This window comes from Schistocerca serialis, chromosome 5, assembly GCF_023864345.2.
Source record: "Schistocerca serialis cubense isolate TAMUIC-IGC-003099 chromosome 5, iqSchSeri2.2, whole genome shotgun sequence".
In the NCBI taxonomy this organism is placed as follows: domain Eukaryota; kingdom Metazoa; phylum Arthropoda; class Insecta; order Orthoptera; family Acrididae; genus Schistocerca; species Schistocerca serialis.
This window is the reverse complement of record NC_064642.1, coordinates 750,413,199-750,438,226: the sequence shown is the minus strand read 5'-3', so window position 1 is coordinate 750,438,226 and position 25,028 is coordinate 750,413,199. Positions and strand designations below refer to the sequence as shown.

The window sequence follows — 25,028 nt, the reverse complement described above, 5'->3', positions numbered from 1 at the left end:
GTGCAGCACAGTACTTTAAAAATCTGCTGAGCACTCCATTATATCCATGAGAGCCCTTAGCATTTAGTGATTTAATTATTGACTCAATCTTCCTCTTGTCAGTATCACAGAGGAGTATTTCAGACATCATTCTTGGAAAAGGATTTTCCAAGAGAGTTATATGATTCTCTGTAGAAACTAAGTTTCTTAAATTCATTCAGTTTTTAAGACCAAATTTGCACCTTTTTAAGCACAATGAAAAAGAATTGGGGAGAGGCCAACACTTTGCCCTTGTTATTTAGACGGACTGAGATATTTATCCCATAAATTTCGCTGTGTCTGTAAGTGTTTCATGAATTAGATGTGCTACTTTAGACTTTACATCACATCTTTGAGTTATTTCATCTATAATTTGTCTGTTAGCAGTGTCGGAGTCCTCTTTGAAATCAACAGACATTACTCGACTCTCTTTCAGATTCAGTTACCTATGGTGAATGATTGACTTTGTGTTAAATATTTGTTCAGAGCATGATCTGCTCTTCCTAAAACCCCCTTGATAGTCACCTAAGTGACTGGCCATATTTTATTTGGTGCTCGCAGCATAGAAATGCCACTGCAGTTGGTAATGTTTTGTTTCTTACCTTTCTTGTGTAATGGATGTATCACAGCTACCTTTGTCTCTCCTGGGATTTTTTTTGTTTTCCAGATTTCTTCAAAGACTAATTATAGCTATTTTTTTTATTTTTGGGAGAAACTATTTCAAATGTTCCGCTGTAATAGAAACTTTTCCGCTCACTTTTTGTTTTTTAATGTTTTAATTACATCGTCAGTTTCTTTGAAAGTTGTAGGTAAATTTACTTTTAAATTATCATGAGTGTTTGGGAATTCCAGCTTATGGGTTCTGGACAATCAAAAGCTAGTCAAAATATTTTGCTATTTTTAGAGTTGCTTAAACCAAGTCTGCCATTTTCATTTATGAAACACACATTTAGGGTTTGGTATCCCTTTAATCTGCCTGTTAATGTGTGATAAAAATCACAGATGTTATTGTTTGAAAAGTTTTTCTTAATTTTTGAAAATTTCCTCTTTTCAGAATCTCTTTTAATTCTTCACTTCTTCTTTGGTTTCTTTTTTTTTCCACTGTTTAAATTGATCATAGTGTCCAATTTCAATTTATCTTGACAGTTTCCATTTTTTACATTTTTTTGTCCCTCTATGTTAAAGATTCTTCATGTATTTCATTCCACCATATTTTATAGTTATTTCTGATTGACTCAAATGTTTTTTGTGCAGCATTATTAATTTCTTTAGGTAATTCTGGCCAGTTACCATGTTTAGCCATTTTAATTTCATCTTGGTATTTTTGAATTGATTCTTTTCTAATTGTAAGTCTGTCTGTATCACATTTTATTAGTTTTTGTGATTTTTGTTGTATTTTATTAGGTAGAACAATAACTTTAATTTAGGAGAGGTAGTAATCAGAATCAAATTCACCATTCCATATTACTTTCACATTCATAATTTCCTAAGTGCCTTTTTGAGAAATGGGTCAATTATCTATCTGAAATTCTTCCCATATAGGATTTAGAGAGGTATCCATCTTGTGGCTTTGCTTTGAATGGGGTGGGGTGGGGGGGGGCGGCTTCCTGAAGGTCGACATTAGTTGCAGGTGAGAATTTTGGCAAAAACTGATCAGTCTCATACCATTTGTGTTGCTTCTTTTGCTGGCTGTGTGATACCATACTATTTAAATTTGTTTTTTGTACCTATTTGAGCATTAAAGTTACTCAAAAGCAGCTAGGTCATCATCTGTGGTATTTGGATAGCTCAGTTTGTAAAAGATCTCAAATTATTTTTTTTGTGTGTGATTCTTTCTGTTGTCTGTATTGGAATGAGTTTATAATTTTAAAACTGTAGCCTTATTTAATAGCTTTTCTGAAGATTTTCCTGTTGAATGTATTGTACAGACAAGCTTCCTCTAAAATTACAGGTGAGCAGAGACATGAAGTCATTGTACTAAGAATTCTGTACCACTTGAGTATGGATGACAAATGCAAATCTATGTTCACATATACAGATTGCATACCAATGGTAAGTTAGCACTGAATAGTTGATATACCTGTCAAATATTGTATGGTTATGAGGTGTAGATATAGTTCCATCTTACATGGGGGAAGACACAGTTGAATGAAGCAACCTACAATACTGTGGTGAGGCTGTAAGGAAGAGACATTTTGAGATGGAATGGGTGAAGCTGTAAAAGTGGAGGTACTGTCGATAGTTGGTGCACTTGATATAAACAGATGTATTTATGGACCCATCTGAAAGGTGTAGATTCACATCTAGGTAGGTGACTCATCGAGTTGAAAGACCAAGTGAAATGGATTTGGGAGTAGGTGCTGAGGTTATGGATGAAAGAGTAAAGGTTGTTCCTGCCACGAGTCCATATCATGAAAATGAAACTGAACCAGACAATGGGTTTTAGATGTTGACTGGTTAGAAAGGAGTCATCCAACTGGCCCATAAATAAGTTGGCATAGAATGGTACCATGCAAATCCCCATGACATTACCACAAATTCATTTATAAATTTACCATTTGAAAGTCAAATAATTGTGTGTCAGGATGTGGGTTAGCTAGGAGGATTAGGAAAGAGGTGGTGGGTTTCGTATCAGGAGGCTGTTGGGAAAGGTAGTCATGGGTATGGGGGATGTTAGTGTATTAAGGACATTGCACCTGCAGTCACCATCAAGAAGTCTGGTGGTTACAGGACATGATTGTGGAATGGCAGTAAAGGAAGTGAGCAGTGTCTTGAAAGTAGGATTGGAAGTTACGGACAATAGTTTGGTGGCATTGGTCAACAAAGGCAGAGGTTCATTCTGTGGGAATGTTGTGCCTAGCCACAATGGCAGGACCAGTGGGGAGACCTTTGGGTTGGTTTGGGAGCAGGTGAATGACAGGAATATAGGAAGGTTGCTGTTGTGAAAAGGGAGATGGATTCAGGGATCACATTTTGGGATGCTGGAGGTCCTTTTGGACCTATGGGACGGGATTGCGGCCATAGGGGCTGTAGGTACAGGTGTCAGAGAGTTCTGTGTGTGCTTTGAAACTAGTGCTTTATTAGAAATTACCTTAAATTTACTGTGAAATCATTTAATTCTTTGGTGTCCTTTATTGGGACTGGGAAATGATTGTATATTTTTATTCCTATACATTTAACAACGTTGGAGTTTCATTAAGTGGGAAACCAGCATTAGTGCATCTCTTAACCTTGCTTCACAGTGGTGTCAATTTGCTGATTTTTTTATTGCTGTTTGAACCATATTGTTCTGCCTGCTTTCTTTCGGAGTGTAAACAACTACATGGGCTGTGCACTTTCGCCACAAATAATAATTCCATAACTAGGCATAAAATGAAAGAGAGCATAGTACATTGACAGGGTACCAATATTACATTTCTTATTTATGTTATGATGAAACATACTTTACTCTGTTTGGTACTGGTTATGTCGATGTGATATTGCCATGTGAGTGTGCCAATTATGGAAACCCCAAATAACTTGGTTTCATTGATAAATACAACATGGTTATCACTCAGTGGGAACTCTTGGTATTTTATTTTGAATATTGTGAAATTTTAGGTCAACTGTTAATATTCTGGTTTTTTTTTTTTTTTTTTTTTTTTTTTTTTTTTTTTTTTTTTTTTTTTACGAAGGTATGATTGAAGGAGTTAATGTCATGAACTGTCTTTACAGGTCATGACCATGCTTCTTGAAAGTCCAGAAGATGAACTTCATTTAGAATTGATTGCACTTTGCATCAATTTAGCTATCAACAAGAGAAATGCTCAAATGATGATTGAAAATAATCGCTTGCAAGCTCTTATGTCACGAGCATTTCGCAATCAAGACTCACTTCTTATGAAAATGATACGTAATATAGCACAGCATGAAGAAACAAAACAAAACTTTGTAGTAAGTAATTGTTACTTGTTTATTGTGACTCTTATTTCCATGCTGTTGATATGTATTGTTTGGGGGATTATTATAGGAAAGAAGTGGACATGCAAAGTATAATTGTGGAATGTAAGTACGAGTTTTGATTTAGCGGATATATCACTTACCTTCTGGCAGAATATTGGGGGGCAAGACATCTTGATCTACAACTATGTCTATATTCTGCAACCACTGCAAAGTGGATGCAGACATGTTTTGAAACAGTCTTCATTCCAGAGATACCCCTCATTCTGTCAGATCTTCCTTTTACCTTTAAGAGATTTCAATTTCCAATGAGACTTGCATTCTTTATTGTGACGAATACATCACCAGGTGCATCTGTTAAGCAGTGTGGAGTGCATTGGAAGTTACCAATTGTCTCCCATGTATCATGGTATGTTGCTCCCACAAGAGTGGTTTCATTCAAGAATTCATTCTTGTTGGGGAACCTAAAACTATTGTCTATAATGATATTTTATGTTAAATTAATGTTACAAGGGATTTGTAAACACTTTACTATATAATTTGTGCACCATATTTATGCTTTTAAACACACATAAAGAAACTAAGTCTGTTTATCCTGTTATCTTGTTTTATTCCTTTTTCCTCTCTAATACAAGATTAGAATAAATAACTGGAAAATTCTGGGAGATCAGCTTACCTAAGAGGAAATAGTCCATCTTTGTGTGAGATATGAACTTTTCAGCAGGTAGCAGTGGTTCGTAGAGTTGGTTGTATTTGGTACATTACGGAAGACTGCTGAGACATACACAGATACTATGTGATCAAAAGTATGTGGACACCCCCAGAAACATATGTTTCATATTAGGTGCATTGTGCTGCCAGATACTTGATATCAGTGACCTCAGTAGTCATTAGACATTGTGAGAGAGCAAGCTGGGGCACTCCGTGGAACTCACAGACTTCGAATGTGGTCAGATGATTGGGTGTCACTTGTGTCACAATTCTGTATGCAAGATTTCCACACTCCTAAACATTTCTAGGTCCATTGTTTGTGATATGATAGTAAAGTGGAAACATTTAGGGACATGTACAGCACAAAAGCATACAGGCCGACGTCGCCTGTTGACCACCGACAGTTGAAGAGGGTCGTAATATGTAATAGGCAGACATTTATCGAGACTATCACACAGGAATTCCAAACTGCATAAGGATCCACTGCAAGTACTATGACAGTTAGACGGGAGGTGAGAAAACTTGGATTTCATGATTAAGCGGCTGCTCACAAGCTACACATCGTGCCAGTAAGTGCCAAATGACACCTTGCTTGGTGTAAGGATTGTAAACATTGTATGATTGAACAGTGGGAAAACGTTGTGTGGAGTGACGAATCACGGTACATAATGTGGCGATCTGATGACAGGGTGTGGGTATGGCGAATGCCCGGTGAACGTCTACCTGCCAGCGTGTGTAGTGCCAACAGTAAAATTTGGAGGCAGTGGTGTTATGCTATGGTTGTGTTTTTCATGGAGAGGGCTTGCACCCCTTGTTGTTTTGTATGGCACTATCACAGCACAGGCCTACATTGATGTTTTAAGCACTTTCTTGCTTCCCACCATTGAAGAGCAATTCAGAGATGACGATTGCATCTTTGAAGACAATCAAGCACCTGGTTATAATGCACAGGTTGTGTCAGAGTGGTTACATGACAATAACATCCCTGTAATGGACTGGCCTGCACAGAGTCCTGACCTGAATCCTATAGAACACCTTTGGGATGCTTTGGAATGCCGACTTCGTGCCAGGCCTCACCGCCTGGCAATCGATACCTCTCCTCAGTGTAACATTCCATGAAGAATGGGCTGCAATTCCCCAAGAAACCTTCCAACACCTCATTGAACATATGCCAGCTAGAGTGGAAGCTGTCATCAAGGCTAAGGGTGGGCCCACACCATATTGAATTCCAGCATTACCGATGGAGGGCGCCACAAACTTGTAAATCATTTTCAGCCAGGTGTCCAGATACTTTTTATCACATAATGTATGTTTTAATCTTTTGAGTGAGGATACAGAGAAATGAAAAATATTGATAAAATGAAAGAATCTAAACAGTGTTTGTAACTTTCAAAAGCAAATATGAGTTTACTGTAGCCTCTTACATTATTTCTACACACACACACACACACACACACACACACACACACACACACACACACACACACACACAGAGAGAGAGAGAGAGAGAGAGAGAGAGAGAGAGAGAGAGAGAGACCTACTTTCTTGTACATGCATTTTTCCATGTCCTGTTTCTTCTTGACAGTTTTTGCTCTTTCTAAATCTAGCCCCACACTTCCATATGTGTGTATGTACATTAGGATAGCTCTTATTCTTCAAGATTGATTTTTCTCTGTACTTCCTGTAGTAAGTGTCTATTTCAAGAGAAAATGTGTTGTGTGTAATTTGGGCTCAGTGGGAAAAGGGTAAGTAGTGTCCCTTAAACTCTGCTGTAATAACTTTAATAACACGAGAGGCATTCAATAAGTAATGCAATACATTTTTTTTGAGAGCAGGTTGGTGTTTGTTCAGGTTTCCAATACACCTTATTACTCCCCACTTTTTTGCCTACAAAACCCTGTCTTTCAACATAATCTCCATTCAATGGATGGCCTTATGCCATCTTACAGGGAAGGTGTGTATGCCCGCATGGTACCACCCTTTACTGGTTGACATCAGAACCAATATCATGCTGCATCAATAACCTCCTCCCCATCATCCCAAGCTGCTTCCCATGAAGTTCATCCTTCATTGCACCTAACAGGTGAATGTCAGAAGGTGCGAGATCCAGGCTGTCGGGTGGATGTGAAAGAACAGTCCAATGAAATTTTGTGAGCCCCTCTCTGGTGTGCAGATCTGTGTGAGGTATTATGATGTCATGGAAAAGGAGAAATTTGTTTGCATTTTTGTGGCAATGAACATCCAGAAGACATTTGTTCAGTTTCCTGAAGGTGGCACAATACACTTCAGACTTGATCATTGCCCTTTGAGGGAGGACATCAAACAGAATAACCCCTTCAGAGTCCCAGAAGGCCATCGCCATGACTCTACTGGCTGAGGGTGTGGCTTTGAACTTTTTCTTTCGGAGAAGAGGTGATGTGATGCCACTCGATGTATTGTCATTTTTTTACCAGTTCAGAATGATGAACCCGTGTTTTATTGCCTGTGATGAAGTTTGACAATAATTGTCATGATCAGCCTCGTAATGTGCAAGCAGTTCTGCACAGACGGTCCTTCATAGCTCTTTCTGACCTTCTGTCAGGCAGTGAGGGACACAGTGGGCACACACCTTTGAGGACTCCAACTGGTGGACGAGTGTGTCAGCACTACTGTAAGAGGTATCCAATTGACCAGTGAGGTGTTTGGTTGTGATCTGCGAATCAGCTGGAAAGAATATGTCCGCACATTCCGACATTGTAGGAGTCACAACTGTGTACGGCCAGCTGGGAAATTGGACAGGTTTGTGCGACCTAGTTGTTATTATGATAGCTGTCTCACTCAATGCCTCACTGCTCTTTTGTTCACTACCAGGTTTCCACAGACATTATGCAAGTGCTTATGAATATCTATGATGCTCTGTTTTTCTGCTAAAAAAACCTCAGTGACAGCTTGGAAAGCACCTTAGTTAAAGATGCCATTTTGAAGGCTATGTATAGTGCTGCCACCTATCAAAACTTCATGAAACTATAGGGGCTAAAGTGGGAATATTCCATGATGTCCCACTACAAACTCCACATTATTTCAAATGAAATCAGCAGAGAAAAAAAAAAGTGTTGCGTTACTTATTAAACACCCATTGTATATTGGGCAACCCTGTTCTGTATGTTTGTGAGGCACATATTATGAGAAAAAGACATTTTATTTTGACAGTCCTTATTCTGTGATAAAGTTTCTTTTGTATATCCTGGAAACAACTGCTGAGACACATATAGGACTTGAAGCACATACTGCTCCTGTTTCTCATTTTTTTGTTAGAATTTATTGTAGTTCTCTATGGGCTTAAGGTCACTCTCAACCATATCGTTTACAACTTTTAGTTTTTGAACTAGGTATAGGACACTGATGAAACATTAATTTTAGTGCTACCATGCAGTATGTCTCTTAAGGTGCTTGAGACTTACATCAAATACACAAAAAATAGACTGATTTTATAAGAAACAAATGATTCATTTCCACTGCTTGATAATTTATTGGATTTGATTGATTCCTGCCTTGAACTCTTTTAATTTCTATGCCTAATGGCTCTGCTTCTGGCAGGAAATGCATTTAATTGTTTCATTTTCAATTCTGGAGACAAATTAGAGACAAAGAATGTCAAAGCAACATATTCAGAGGACAAGTACTGTAAGTGATTTTCAGTTTTGCAAACTCAAAGTGCTTATCTTCTTCAGTGCTAATGATATTCAAAGCACCATCATGATCTAGATCATGTTTTTGAACAAAATCTGTATCTTTTTGCTTACAAACCTCTGATGATATTCACGCATGTTTAAGTGTTTGCTTCCTTTGTTAATACAAATCTTCCAATTTTGGTAAGGAGTTTCGCTGGTCCTGTATGGGCACTCCTGTGTGTGCACTCTACAGTAGCTTGTGTTACATATGTAGATTTCTATTGCCAGCATTATGTGATAGCTATTTTGCCCCTGTCTTCCGTATGCAGATCTTTTTTCACTTTGTGTTTAATGAAACAGGGTTTTGAAACCTTCTGCTGTAGTGCTTGTGTTCAATGATTTTCATACAGGGTGGGAAAAATCATTGTTATTCTTATATATTATATGTTAATAATACCCTCGTAATTGGTTCACTTGTTTATATCATGCAACTATTGATATATTTGTTTTTGTTAGTTGCTAACATTGTTTTTAAATTCTGTCTCTTTCTCAGGAGTTCGTTGGTGATATTGCTCAGGCAGTTATCCAGTGTACAAATGAGGATTTTGTTGTAGAATGTGTTGGTGTTTTGGGAAACATGACTATACCTGATTTAGATTTCTCACAACTAATGCAACGATTTAACCTTATCCCGTGGGTCAGCAATATAATGGTACCAGGTTAGCATGCAAACATTTTATTTTTGAGCTCATACTGTGTAGACACTTTTTACCAAAATTTGAGTAATCACTGATGCAAAATATCATTGAGATTTTAAAGTACTGTTGTAGTCATTAAAAAACCAAAGGACCTAGTGTGGAAACAATGGCTAATTATAAATTTAATTTTTGTGCATATGCAGCTGGAGGATTTTTAGCATAAGGACAGCAAAGCTAAATGCTGTAGTACATTTTATACTGAGCTGTTTATAAAAGGAAGTTACTAGTTTCAAATTGAAAGAATGGTCTGGGTTGCAAAGTTATTTAATTTCAGTAACACGTTTTGGTCTCTTGGGGCATCATCATATTGTCCATAAAACAAGAAAACAATCCATTAAGATTAAAATTTATGCAAAAGTTACTCGCTATAATATCCATCCCTCATAGAGTCATACAGAATGAGAGGTGGACCTAATTAAGAGAAATAAATTACGACAGTAAGCCACCCTGCATATGGAAGACGGGAAAATTTCAAAAATGTTTCAAAAAACATGTGTTACCTTAAGCAAACCTGCAGATGCCATGATGGCAGCAAAGTATAGGACCACATTTATGAAAGTATAAATTCAGTGTCAGTTGTGCATGGCACAATAGGTCTGTTTAGCATTCATAGAAATGTGGTTATGATAGACTAGAAAGCACACGCAGTACTGGTGTGGCAGGAGATAACCAGATGCCACACAAAATTAGCAATAAGATGCATACATGAATCTAAAACTATGTAAAACAAATAGATTAAAAGGCTTATATGCAAAGTGTAAGAAGTAGGTAACATAACAGAAGCAATCAAAGTATGTAAAGACAAATGTATATGAGGTGCCCGTATACAAGCTAAAGAAAAGGTAAAATGGTGATAGCATGATACATGGCAAATAAAGTGTGTCACAAAAGCCAAGTAATGCACAGTACATTTGCTAAAATTTAAAGTGTATGTACAGTGTGAAACATCATAATGATTTTTTTTCTTTTGTAGTCTGTATAACTTATCTTGAAGAGACTGTGATGTTTTATTGAACTGGAAAAATACTTTTATGGTGAGAAAAGAACTCATATAGTATTTTGACTAAACTGTAATAAACACTGATTTAATTTTTATGTCCATGAGTAAAACGGAGACTCACTGTATTTTTTTGTTGCTTGATTCATTCTCCCTTTGTTAGCTGATCTTATACCTTTTTGCTTGTGTATGTTTGGACATGTTGTCCATTTAAGTCTTCGTGAATAATAAGTGATGATAATTGAAATTCATTGTAGTGTGCTTCTTCCTTTTAATGCCTGCATTATGTTTTAATTGCTCATCTCATGGCTCAAGTGGTGAGTTTTTGTGATCAGAATTAGCTGGATTGGTTGTGATCCGTTCAGCCACCATTGTAGCCATCTCATTGAGATAATTATAATTTATGTTTATTGCATAGAACCTGCTTGTTTTGCCTCGTCGAAGTCTGATTTTCCACTGTGACAGAAATTGGCACACTTATGATTTTAAATTTCAATGCTGTAGAGTTTTTAACCAAGCCAGATCATTCCTCGGTTTGTACTGATGAGGATGGTGGGAGGCAGTGTGAACCATAGAGTCGCCAGTCACGGATTTATGGTAGATTGCAGATTAAATTCTATCCCCATAACGCTGAAGCTTCAAGTCTAAATAATTAAGTGTTCTGTTGTGGTCCATAGCTTCACGAGTAAATACCATGTTTGGGTGTAAAGTATTAAATTATTTGCCTAGGAATGGAATGTCAGACACACAGACATTGAAGACAATAGTGTTATTGGCTACACAACGGTGATAGAAGAAGACCTGATGAGAAAGGCTAGCATCCTGACTAGAATACTTAGACTCTTAAGTTATTAACAGAAGTGTCTGTGAAACATGATGTTAAGCATTTGCCCATGGCCAAACTATCATTCTGCGTATAATACTGATCACTGGAAGAGGAATAGTTGCAAGATCTGCATAACCCAAGTAAGGCAATTACTTCTAATTTCTGATCAGAGCTCATACAACGATATTTAAAAAGAAATTCTTCTATAATAATGATTGTCTTATCGAAAGGAACATTTGTACACAAGTTTTTAATATCCAGAGAGAGCAAGCTGCATCCAGGTGGGAAAGTTTTGTCACTTAAAAGTTGATCCAACTCCTTTCTACTACAAATCCCGAAATTTTCCTAACAGACGAACTTTTTGTGTTAAAACAACATGTAATTGCAGGTACATGTGGTTTCCCTATAACATTAATTATCAGAAGTATTGGGAAACCAGTGTTATGAACCTTAATTTGGGCTTGAAGATTGGTGTCTTAGTGTACATCACTTTCAGTTTGGAACATGGTCAGGACAAAAAATACTGGAGCAGCCATCTGTATAGGTTTTAGCTCTTTTGTACAGATTTCAGTAGATTCATAATCTATTTGTTGGATGTTGTTCTCCTCAGAAAATCACAAAGTCTTCGCAATATCATACATTCTATAAATGACGTCCAATGTCTTGCCCTTAGCAAGAACAACTAATGCTTCTTCTGATCTCAGTTTTTTGTTTATAGAATTTAAAAAGCACCAGGTCTTTATTATTAGACTTTTATGTGTAGCATTTTCAGTAAGGTCACTGGTGCTATACATCTCTCTAAGTTTTTCTGACTTGCTGCATGTGGTAGCATCAAATGCAGTTTTTAAATCTGCCACCAAAGACATAACCATCCTATCATCTAGCCATCATTGGATGTTATGTTAAGACCTTTATTTAGTAAGCACCACTGATGCATACTGAAATCCAACTCTGCCAAATTTACCACATGCTCGGCAAAGGGAAAATATGCATTTACCTCCTTATGGTACCTGTAAATTGGACAACAATAAACTTTCCTTAACTTCTGCAATTTATTTTCATGTATCTGAGCAATCAACTGTCAGCAATATGATTCATAACTCTCATCATTTCATCCAAGACATCCTTATGCAATATTTTCACTGCAGAAAGGTATGCTCTAAAAGCTAAAATATTCAGTCTATCTTGTATTCTGTATCTTGACCTTGTTTGCAAAATGAAAGTGATGTGTCCTGCGATACACCAACGTTTCATGCCAAAATGAAGACTTGTAATACTCCAGTGAATATGTCAGCTGTCCACTTCACGCAGGAGGTGGCTACCTGAGTAGCTGGGGCTGACTGGTTTTTTAGGTTAGAGGGTCTCCATGAAATACAAAAATAGGAATGTAGATACAGGAACCATTGGTATAACAGTTATAGAGTGTCGTAGCTGTATCAGGCAAGTACCAGAGCTCCAAGCACTAATAGAAATCACTGATGCTCAAATATTTACAGACACTGAAAGCTGGCTAAAGCAGGAGATAAGTTCAGCCAAAATTTTTGCAAAGATCCTAATGATGTTCCAAAAGGATAGGCTAAACACAGTTGGTGATGGTGTGTTTGTTGCTGTTTGAAGTAATTTATCTTATTGCGAAATTGGAGCAGATAGTTCCTGTGAGTTAGTATGGGGTCAATCTTGGCAACTGGAATGAAATAATAATTGGATCATTTTACTGACCTCGCAACTCAGATGTTATAATTGCCAAATGGTTCAAAGAAAACTTGAGTTTAATGTCAAACACGTACCTGATTCATAAAGTTATAGTTGGTGATGACTGTAATTTACCCTAGTGATGTTAGTGAATATACATGTTTAAACCCAGAGGTACACATAAAACATCATCCGAAATGGTGCTAAATGCATTCTCTGAAAATTATTTTGAGTAATTAGTTCATGAGCCCATGTGAATAGTAAACAGTTGTGAAAATACACTCGAGCTCTTAGCAACAAATAATCCTGAGCTAATAACAAGCATCAAAATGGATACAGGGATAAGGGAACACAGGGTTGTCATAGTGAGACTGAATATTGTGACTCCCAGATCCCCCAGAAATAAACGAAAATATACCTATTCAAAAAAGAGTTAAAAATTCACTTGACACATTCCTGAGAGAGAATCTCCTCTCCTTCCAAATTAACAATGTAGTGGTAAGTGTAGAGCAGATATGATTGCATTCAAAGAAATAGTATCGACAGAAATTGAGAGATTTATGCCACATAAATTAACGATTGACAGAGCTGATCCTTCTTGGTACACAAAACGAGTCAGAACACTGTTGCAGAAACAAAGTATTTCAAATTTAAAGAAATGCAAAATCTTACAAGATTGCTGATCTTTTACAGAAGCTCAAAATTGAGCACGGACATCAATGCGAGGTGCTTTAATAGTTTCCTTGACGAAACTTTATCTTAAAACCTGGCAGAAAATCCAAGGAGATTCTGGTCATATGTAAAGTATACTAGCAGAAAGACACAGTCAGTGCCTTCTCTGCGTGATACCAATGAATATACTATCGATGACAGGGCTGTTAAAGCTGTGTTACCAAACACAGCCTTTTGAAATTCCTTCACCAAAGAATACAAGTAAATATTCCAGGATTTGAACCAAGAACAGCTGCCAATATGAGTAACTGAGAAGTGGATATACTTGGGGTAGTGAAGCAACTTAAATCACTTAGTAAAAGCAAGTATTCTGATCCAGACTATATATCAGTTAGGTTTCTTCCAGAGCATACTGATGCAAGAGCTCCATACTCAACAGTCATATTCAACCACTTGCTCGATGAAAGATCCGTACCCAAAGATTGGAAAGTTGCACAGGTCACACCAATATTCTAGAAAGGTAGTAGGAGTAATTACAGGCCCATATCATTAATGTCAATATCTAGTATAATTTTTGGAACGTAGTTTGTGTTCAACATTATGAATTACCTCAAAGAGAATGGTTTATTGACACACAGTCAACAAAGATTTAGAAAACATCATTCTTGTGAAACACAACTCTAGCTCTTTACACACATGAAGCGTTGAGTATTATTTAGAAGGGATTTCAAATTGATTTCCTATTTCTAGATTTCCAAAAGGCTTTTGAAATTGTACCACACAAGTGGCTTGTAGTGAAATTTCATGCTTATGGAATATAATCCCAGTTATGTGACTGGATTCGTGATTTCCTGTCAGAGAGTTCACAGTTCGTAGTAATTGGTAGAAAGTCATCAAGTAAAACAGAAGTAATTTCCAGCATTCGCCAAGGAAGTGTTATAGGCCCCCTGCTGTTCCTTGTCTATATAAACAGTTTAGGAGCTAATCTGAGCAGCTATCTTAGGTTGTTTGCAGATGGTGCTATCATTTATTGTCTAATAAGCTCATCAGAAGATGAAAACAAATTGCAAACCAATTTAGAAAAGATATCTGAATGGTGCAAAAATGGGCAATTGACTCTAAATAATGAAAAGTGAGAGGTCATCACATGAGTGCTTAAAGGAATCCATTAAACTTTAGCTACATGATAAATCAGTCTAATGAAAAGGCCATAAATTAAACTAAATATTTAGGAATTACAATTATGAACAATTTAAATTGGAAAGAACACACAGAAAATGTTGGGGGGGAAGGCAAACCAAAGAACATGTTTTATTGGCAGAACACTTAGAAAATGTAACAGATGTCTAAACAGACTGCCTACACTATGCTTGTTCATCCTCTTTTGGAATATTGCTGCATGGTCTGGGATCCTTACCAGATAGGATTAATGGAGTACATTGAGAAAGTTCAAAGAAGAGCAGCATGTTTTGTATTATCATGAAATAGAGGAGAGTGTGTCACAGACATGATACAGGATTTGGGTTAGAAACCATTAAAACAAAGATGTTTTTTGTTGTGACGGAATCTTCTTATGAAATTTCAGTCACCAACTTTCTTCTCCAAATACGAAAATATTTTGTTGATGCTGACCTACATGGGGAGAAATGATAATTATAATGAAATAAGGGAAATTAGAGCTCATACAGAAAGATATAGGTGTTCATTTTTTACCCACATTTTTGGAGAATGGAATAATAAAGAATTATAGTGAAGGTGGTTCGATAAACACTCTGCCAGGTACTTAAATGTGATTTGCAACATATCCATACAGATGTAAATGTAGAAGGCTGGCTTCCTGATGTGTCCAATAATTAACGGTATAAGGAACCCAGGTGAAGCTTATTTCCAAATACATATTGTTTTTATGAAAAACATTCATCTGTGAGGAATGTTTTGCAATTTCTAATAGAAGGGAGTTGGTTCAACTTTTAAACGACAATACTTTCTCACCTGATTGTAGTTTAGTCTTTCTGGATATTAAAAACTTGTATACATATGTTCCTTTGGATGAGATGATCATTATTATAAAGATTTTTTTTTTTTAAATATTGTTAGATGAGCTCAGATTACATAGTAGAAGTAATCACCTTATTTAGGCTACTTATGTCTCACAACTACTTCTCATTTAGTCATCAGTATTATAAGCAGAATGATGGTTTGGCCATGGGCAGTTGTTATCAGAGTGTCTCAGACATTTTTATTAATAATTTAGAGACTAAATATCTTATCTAGAATGCTATTTTTTCTCATCAGGTCCTCTTCTATCATCGTTAAGCAGATGACAACATGAGTGACTTCAGTGGCCCTGTGTCTGACATTCTTTTACTAGCTGAAGAATTTAATGCTTTGCACCCGAACATGCTATTTACTGATGAAGCGATGGACCACTACAGGATACCTTATTATTTAGATTTGCAGCTGCACCTAGATGGGGGTAGGATTCAATCTGGCATCTATTGTAAATCCATGGTTAGTGGCTATAATTCACCTCCTTTGATCCTCACCATTATAAACTAAGTTTTTTCCAAATCTATGGAGCACCTTAATAGCGAGATACCGCTGAGCCCATCTTCAACAGAAAAATTAGGTAACTTGAAATGCATCTGTTAGCAATTCCTGCAATACTGCAATAGATGATAAAGTATATAAAGAAAAAACATCAGTAATTGAGTGCAAAGGTCTTCCTGCCTCATTGGTTCTGAAATCCAAATCCATGAGAATCCCATTTATGAGGAATCTCTCTACGATCAGGGAAGCTTTTTCGAAAGCAGGGGATGCATGTTGTCGTCACTACCAGTAATAAAATTCAGCCGAGTTATACTCACGTTGAGGGCTCCCACAGAATATAAATTGGAATGCAGTGACTCTGAAATGGTGTATACAGGGTGTTACAAAAACTTTCAGGAAACATTCCTCACACACAAATAAAAAAAAGATGTTATGTGGACACGTGTCAGGAAACGCTTAATTTCCATGTTAGAACTTATTTTAGTTTTGTCAGTGTGTACTGTACTTCCTCAATTCACCGCCAGTTGGCCGAATTGAAGGAAGGTAATGTTGACTTCGGTGCTTGTGCTGACATGCGACTCATTGCTCTACAGTACTAGCATCAAGCACATCAGTATATAGCATCAACAGGTTAGTGTTCATCACGAATGTGGTTTTGCAGTCAGTGCAATGTTTACAAATGCGGAGTTGGCAGATGCTCATTTGATGTATGGATTAGCACGGGGCAATAGCCGTGGCACGGTACGTTTGTTTCGAGACAGATTTCCAGAATGAAGATGTCCCGACAGGAAGACGGTCGAAGCAATTGATCGGTGTCTTAGGGAGCACGGAATATTCCAGCCTATGACTTGCGATTGGGGAAGACCTAGAATGACGAGGACACCTGCAATGGACGAGGCAATTCTTTGTGCAGTTGACGATAACCCTAATGTCAGCGTCAGAGAAGTTGCTGCTGTACAAGGTAACGTTGACCACGTCACTGTATGGAGAGTGCTACGGGAGAACCAGTTGTTTCTGTACCATGTACAGCGTGTGCAGGCACTATCAGCAGCTGATTGGCCTCCACGGGTATACTTCTGCGAATGGTTCATCCAACAATGTGTCAATCCTCATTTCAGTGCAAATGTTCTCTTTACGGATGAGGCTTCATTCCAACATGATCAAATTGTAAATTTTCGCAATCAGCATGTGTGGGCTGATGAGAATCGGCACGCAATTGTGCAGTCACGTCATCAACGCAGATTTTCTGTGAACTTTTGGGCAGGCATTGTTGGTGATGTCTTGATTGGGCCCCATGTTCTTCCCCTACACTCAATGGAGCACGTTATCATGATTTCATACACGATACTCTACCTGTGCTGCTGGAACATGTGCCTTGACAAGTACGACACAACATGTGGCTCATGCACGTTGGAGCTCCTGCACATTTCAGTCGAAGTGTTTTCGTACACTTCTCAACAACAGATTCGGTGACCGATGGATTGGTAGGGGTGGACCAATTCCGTGGCCTCCATGCTCTCCTGACCTCAACCCTCTTGACTTTCATTTATGGGGGCATTTGAAAGCTCTTGTCTACGCAACCCCGGTACCAAATGTAGAGACTCTTCGTGCTCGTATTGTGGACGGCTGTGATACAATGCGCCATTCTCCAGGGCTGCATCAGCGCATCAGGGATTCCATGCGACGGAGGGTGGATGCATGTATCCTCGCTAACGCAACCCCGGTACCAAATGTAGAGACTCTTTGTGCTCGTATTGTGGATGGCTGTGATACAATACACCATTCTCCAGGGGTGCATCAGCACATCAGGGATTCCATGCGACGGAGGGTGGATGCATGTATCCTCGCTAACAGAAGACATTTTGAACATTTCCTGTAACAAAGTGTTTGAAGTCACACTGGTACGCTCTGTTGCTGTGTGTTTCCATTCCATGATTAACGTGATTTGAAGAGAAGTAATAAAATGAGCTCTAACATGGAAAGTAAGCGTTTCCGGACACATGTCCACATAACATATTTTCTTTCTTTGTGTGTGAGGAATGTTTCCTGAAAGTTTGGCCATACCTTTTTGTAACACCCTGTATAGGACAGACTGGCAGAGTTCTTTGAGACTGGGTTCAGTAAGAATTTGTGAACTAAGACAGGCCAGATTAAACAGCACTCTGCTGTTGCTGACTATCTTGAGTCAAGTGGTCACCAGTCTCTCATAATGGAAAACTTGAGAATAGTACACCTTGCTTGTAAGGGGGAAAAGTTGAATCTGCTCAAGGAATTAGAAACTGTTAAACACCTGTTTGCCTATAAGGATAATTGGCTGAACGATCAAATGATTAATAATGCTAGCAGTTTTTACAATTTTGATGCAATGATATTTTTTGGTTTCTGTTTGATGATCTCTCACACAACGGGATTATTTAAATATTGCACTTTTGGTGTGAGAGAAGTTAGAGACAATGATTGGTATGGTGCTCTTTAGGCAGTTTATTTCATTGTATTTGACATATTTTATTTTTAAGCTTTCTATATGTCTTTATTTTTGACATCTAAGATTAGGTCTTGGTTTTTGAAATGCAATATTTCCTATGAGTTCTAATTCTGATGCCTGGATCTTTGGATTTGCTGGTTATTGAATATGTGTGTTGTACATGCACCTCACATTTTAGCCAATTTACTGTGCATTATGGGATTTTATGACATACTTGATTCACTATGTACATGCTGCCATCACTCTACCTTTTTCGTTTGCTTGTATATGGATATCATGTAAATAATCAATTTTTGACAACATGATGTAATTGGCTGGAAAAAAATCTACTCACTAAGTGGCAGCAGGAGAAAACACACACAAAAAACGGTTTTACTTGTGCGAGCTTTTGGAGCCAGTGGATCCTTTTTTTTGGCAGAAGGGACGAAGGGGAAGGAAGAGGGGTGAAGTGAAAGGAAGTGGAGAGGTTTAGGAAAAGAGGTAGAGTGTGGAAAAGTCATCCAGAATCCCGGGTCTGGAGAGACTTGCCAGATGGGATGAGATATTTGGTTTTACAAAATTTGTATGCTTCTATTATGTTACCTACTTCCTTTGTTTTGCCTATATTTATTTTAATCTATGTGTGTTACATAATTTTATATTCATGTACGCACCTTATCGCTGGTTTATAGTGCCGTATTGTTATCTTTTGCTCTGTCATAGTCATATTTTTTTGAGTGCTAAACAGATCTATTGTTCTCTGCACAGCTGATACTGCAGTTATACTTCTGGATGTATAGTCTGTGCTGTGCTATGTTGATGTTTATTGATGTGCTTAAGGTAATTTGCAGTTTTTGAAATTTTCCCATCCCTTTCATATGTGGGGTGGCTTATTTTTATAACTTCTTTCTTTTAAGTAGGATAACCTCTCATTCTGTATGACTCTATAATGAATGGGTTTTACATTCAGTTACCTTTTACATAAGTTTTAATATATATATTATCTTAGTGTCTCACATAATTGTCCAAGGTAAAATGATGCCCCCGGTCTGTGCCCCAAGTCTCGTAAACTGACATACAACTGGGAGAGTGGTGTGCTGATCACATACACCTCCATATCCGCATCCACTGACACCTGTGGGCTAAGGATGACACGGTGGGCGGTCGGTACCATTGGGCTTTCCAAGGCCTGTTTGGATGGAGTTTAGTTTAGTAAAATGATGCCCCTCCCTCTTTTTATTCTTAATGGATTGTTTTCTTGTTTTGTAGATAATCTGACGATGGCCCAAAAGGTTGAAACACATTACTGAAATTAAATAACTTTGCAACCTAAACTGTTTCTCAACTGGAAATAATACCAGGTGGCTGGAATGGAATGGGATAAGTTTTAGAAGTTACTAGCATGCCATCAAATTAGAGGGTGAAACTGATTTAATTGTGTATCTAAATAAGGGGAAGTCCAAGTTGGAATATCAACAATTATGGAAAGGATATATTGCCACTCACTGTAAAGATGATGTGTGGAGTTCATTAAGTTTTCAACCAAAGCCTTCATCAGAAAAGAAAACCACACACACATTCACGCAAGTAAGCATATGTCGCACACACATGACCACTATCTCTGGCTGCTCAGGCCAGACTGAAACTGAAATGCTTTGAATGGGAGCAACAACCTGTAGAAGAGGAAGGGATAGCTGGGTACGGGTGAGGGAAGAGGAAACAGTGCTGCCTGGCAGAACATGCAGGTACAAGAGGTGGCAGAAAAGGCTACCTGGTGCAGTGTCAGGAGGCTGTGGGGGAGGGAGGGAAGTGAAAGGAAAAAAGGGAGTGGAAAGGAGAGGAACAGAGAAATGGAAAAGATCGGTGGTTGCATTGACAGAGAGATGATGATGGGACATGAGTTTGGAGCAAGTGATAGGCCAGAGAGGGTCAAAACTGTTGGTTGGAGTGTGTGGGGACAGTAAGTTACCGTAGGTTGAGGCTGGTATGATTTTGGGAGGGGAGAATGTAGTATAACGACAGCTCCCATTTGTGCAGTTTGGAAAAGCTGATTGTGGAGTGGAGGATCCAGATGTGAAGCAGCCATTGAAATCGAGGTTGATATGCCAGTTCCCTTCTGTGCAACAGGATGGTCCACTTTCTCTTGGTCACAGTTTGGTGGTGGTCATTTGTCTTGGTGGATAGCTGGTTGCTAGTTACACCAATATAGAAAGGTAATCAGTGATTGCAGCAGAGCTGGTACTTGATGTGCCTGCTTTCACAGGGTGCATGGCTTCTAATGGGGTAGGATAAGCCTGTGACAGGACTGGAATAGGAAGTGCTGGGTGAATTGGGCAGGTCTTGGACCTAGGTCTTCCACAGGCATATGATTCTTGTGGCAAGTGGTTGGGATTTGAAGTGCACAGGGATGGACTAGGATGTTGTGAAGGTTGGTTGGCAACAGAACACCACTTTAGGAGAGGTGGGTAGGATGTCCCTCATATCAGGACATGATGATAGATAAAGCACTGGTGGATGATGTGGTTCAGTTCTACATCTACATACATACTCCGCAATCCACCATACGGTGCGTAGTGGAGGGTACCTCATACCACAACTAGCATCTTCTCTCCCTGTTCCACTCCCAAACAGAACGAGGGAAAAATGACTGCCTATATGCCTCTGTACGAGCCCTAATCTCTCTTATCTTATCTTTGTGGTCTTTCCGCAAAATGTAAGTTGGCAGCAGTAAAATTGTACTGCAGTCAGCCTCAAATGCTGGCTCTCTAAATTTCCTCGGTAGTGATTCACGAAAAGAACGCCTCCTTTCCTCTAGAGACTCCCACCTGAGTTCCTGAAGCATTTCCGTAACACTCGCATGATGATCAAACCTACCAGTAACAAATCTAGCAGCCCGCCTCTGAATTGCTTTTATGTCCTCCCTCAATCCGACCTGCTAGGGATCCCAAACACTCGAGCAGTACTCAAGAATAGGTTGTATTAGTGTTTTATAAGCGGTCTCCTTTACAGATGAACCACATCTTCCCAAAATTCTACCAAAGAACCGAAGACGACTATCCGCCTTCCCCACAACTGCCATTACTTGCTTGTCCCACTTCATATCGCTTTGCAATGTAACGCCCAAATATTTAATCGACGTGACTGTGTCAAGTGCTACACTACTAATGGAGTATTCAAACATTACAGGATTCTTTTTCCTATTCATCTGCATTAATTTACATTTATCTATATTTAGAGTTAGCTGCCATTCTTTACACCAATCACAAATCCTGTCCAAGTCATCTTGTATCCAGTTGTTGCAGTCCGGGGTTGTACTGGGTGATCAAATAGAGCACTGCTTCTTATCTGGTTCTTGGAGGGTGGTGGGAAGCTTTGGATGTTTGGGGATACGGCATAGGAAATCTGTTTGCGGACTAGGCTGGGGGCTGGTGCCCATGTCTGAAGGTCATTGTGAAAATTTTTTGGAATTTGTGGTAAGGTACTATGAGATCAAACTGCTGGGATCATCGGTCCCTAAGCTTACACTTAAACTAACTTACACTAAGGCCAACACACACACACACACACACACACACACACACACACACACACACACATACACTCTTGTCTGAGGGTTGACTTGAACCTCTGACGGGGGGAGCAGTGCGAACCATGTCAACAAGGCACCTCAGACTGCGCAGCTACCCCACACAGTGGTCTCTGTGAGACTTTCAGCTTACTGGGCAAGGGAGCTGCCATCAGTGCAGGTATGCTCTCCCCGGATGGCTAGGATGTATGGAAGGGATTTTTTAGTGTAGAAGGGTTAGCAGCTGTCATAATGCATGTACTGCTGATTGCTGATGGTTGTTGTTGTTGTTGTGGTCTTCAGTCCTGAGACTGGTTTGATGCAGCTCTCCATGCTACTCTATCCTGTGCAAGCTTTTTCATCTCCCAGTACCTACTGCAACCTACATCCTTCTGAATCTGCTTAGTGTATTCATCTCTTGGTCTCCCTCTACGATTTTTACCCTCCACGCTGCCCTCCAATACTAAATTGGTGATCCCTTGATGCCTCAGAACATGTCCTACCAACCGATCCCTTCTTCTGGTCAAGTTGTGCCACAAACTTCTCTTCTCCCCAATCCTATTCAATACTTCCTCATTAGTTATGTGATCTACCCATGTAATCTTCAGCATTCTTCTGTAGCACCACATTTCGAAAGCTTCTATTCTCTTCTTGTCCAAACTATTTATTGTCCATGTTTCACTTCCATACATGGCTACACTCCATACGAATACTTTCAGAAATGACTTCCTGACACTTAAATCAATACTGGATGTTAACAAATTTCTCTTCTTCAGAAATGCTTTCCTTGCCATTGCCAGCCTACATTTTATATCCTCCCTACTTCGACCATCATCAGTTATTTTGCTCCCCAAATAGCAAAACTCCTTTACTACTTTAAGTGCCTCATTTCCTAATCTAATTCCCTCAGCATCACCCGACTTAATTAGACTACATTCCATTATCCTTGTTTTGCTTTTGTTGATGTTCATCTTATATCCTCCTTTCAAGACACTGTCCATTCCATTCAACTGCTCTTCCAAGTCCTTTGCTGTCTCTGACAGAATTACAATGTCATCAGCGAACCTCAAAGTTTTTTTTTCTTCTCCATGAATTTTAATACCTACTCCGAATTTTTCTTTTGTTTCCTTTACTGCTTGCTCAATATACAGATGGAACAACATCGGGGAGAGGCTACAACCCTGTCTCACTCCCTTCCCAACCACTGCTTCCCTTTCATGTCCCTCGACTCTTATAACTGCCATCTGGTTTCTGTACAAATTGTAAATAGCCTTTCGCTCCCTGTATTTTACCCCTGCCACCTTTAGAATTTGAAAGAGAGTATTCCAGTCAACATTGTCAAAAGCTTTCTCTAAGTCTACAAATGCTAGAAACGTAGGTTTGCCTTTCCTTAATCTTTCTTCTAAGATAAGTCGTAAGGTCAGTATTGCCTCACGTGTTCCAGTGTTTCTACGGAATCCAAACTGATCTTCCCCGAGGTTGGCTTCTACTAGTTTTTCCATTCGTCTGTAAAGAATTCGTGTTAGTATTTTGCAGCTGTGACTTATTAAGCTGATAGTTCGGTAATTTTCACATCCTGATGGTACATAGGTTTAATGTGGACAGAGGTGTGGATTGAGCCTTCAGAGAGGAGGAAGTCAACATCTAAGAAGGTGGCATGTTGGATTGAAAAGGACCAAGTGAAGTGGATGAGAGAGAAGGTGTTGAGGTTTTGAAGGAATGAGGATATGGTGCCCTAGTCATGAGTCCAAATCATGAAGTTAACATCAATGAATCCAATCAAGATCAGAGGTTTGTGGTTTTGGGAGACGAGGAAAGTTTCTTCTAGACAGCCCATAAGAGGGTTGGCAAACAAGGGTGCTGGGTGAGTGCCTGTGGCTGCGTCATGGATTTGTCTGTATGCCTTCTCTTCTTAGTCCATCCCTATGCCACTCCCAAACCAAACTCCTTGCCAGAAGGATCATACCACTCTGGAAGACCCTGGTGCAAGACCTACCCAATGAACCCATTCAGCACTTCCTTCTCCAGACCTGTCACAGGCTTATCCTACTGCCATCAGAGGCCAGGTCACTTGTGAAAGCAGACATATCATGTACTAGCTTTGTGCAGATGGAAGTTATCCTTACAACACGTTCTCCACTCCCAGAATCATACCCAGTTCTGGCCCCCTTTGTCCTATCACCTCCTCCCAACTTGTATCCTCTCACCTTCATTCTGCTCTGCTGTCTGCCAATGCACATCGTGATCTTTTCTCATTCTCTGCTCCTCTCCTTTCCACTCCCATTTTTTTTTTTTTTTTTTTTTTTTTTTCCTCCCCCACACCCTTCTGATGCTGTACCAAGTAGTCTTGTCTGTCACCCCTTGTCTCTTCACGCTCAGCAAGGCAGCACTGTTTCCTCTTCCTCCACCCATTCCCTCTACCCCTTCCACTTCCCTGCTTGAGTGTTGGACAGACCGTCAGTGACAGAGCACCTCATGTTCGTGTTGCTAATAATGCAAGTACACCGTTTGTTTGTTATATTTTTTTTTATGAGCTTCCAACAGGGGTCACTTATTTTCAGATACCTGGGTAGTTATTAGTTTATTTTTGTAATTTCTTGCTTGTTTGAGTGCCTACTAGGCACAGCCTTTTATTTTAATAACAGTGTAGCATACAGTACTGCCATTGTTATCGACCCTCAAATTGTACAGGCTTTCGTTTGTTTTGGATAGTGTAGCTCAGTGTCAGTTAGACCGTCAGTGATAGAGCACTTCGAATTCCTGCTGCTAATAAGCTGAGTACACCATTCGTTTGTTACATATTTTTTATGAGCTTCAAACAGGAATGACTTTGGTAATGGATAGGAACTGTGACTGCTGTGTACAGATGGGAGCTGAGTTAGTGACCATTCTCTCACAGCTCCAGGCAACTTGAAGTTGCTGCCCAGGGGCATCACTGTGAGAGTTTGGATATAGGTATGGAAAGGACATTGAACACGTCCCACGTGTCCCCTGATCAGTCCACTGCTGTGGCCATCCCAGGTACTGCCTGCACTGAGGTCGACCCCTCACCCGTGGTTGAGTGGGCGATCATTCCAAAATCTGGCAGACAGCGAAAGACTTTCCAAGGGACCAATCTTAGGGCCTCCCTGGTTCATTTGATGAACAGGTTTTGGGCGTTATCTGTGACTGAAAAAGTCTCTAAGC

At 39.2% G+C, this 25,028-nt stretch overlaps 1 protein-coding gene across 3 annotated transcripts in view; it reads left to right on the top strand.

The window, feature by feature from the left end:
• LOC126481575 (kinesin-associated protein 3) overlaps window positions 1-25,028 on the top strand; it is a 206,948-nt gene that overhangs the window by 82,513 nt on the left and 99,407 nt on the right. For all 3 annotated transcript variants that reach the window (XM_050105432.1, XM_050105434.1, XM_050105433.1), the window contains exons 9-11: window positions 1,970-2,070; window positions 3,733-3,951; window positions 8,872-9,037. In XM_050105432.1, coding sequence (XP_049961389.1) covers window positions 1,970-2,070; window positions 3,733-3,951; window positions 8,872-9,037 — 486 coding nt within the window. The remainder of the gene's footprint in view (window positions 1-1,969; window positions 2,071-3,732; window positions 3,952-8,871; window positions 9,038-25,028) is intronic.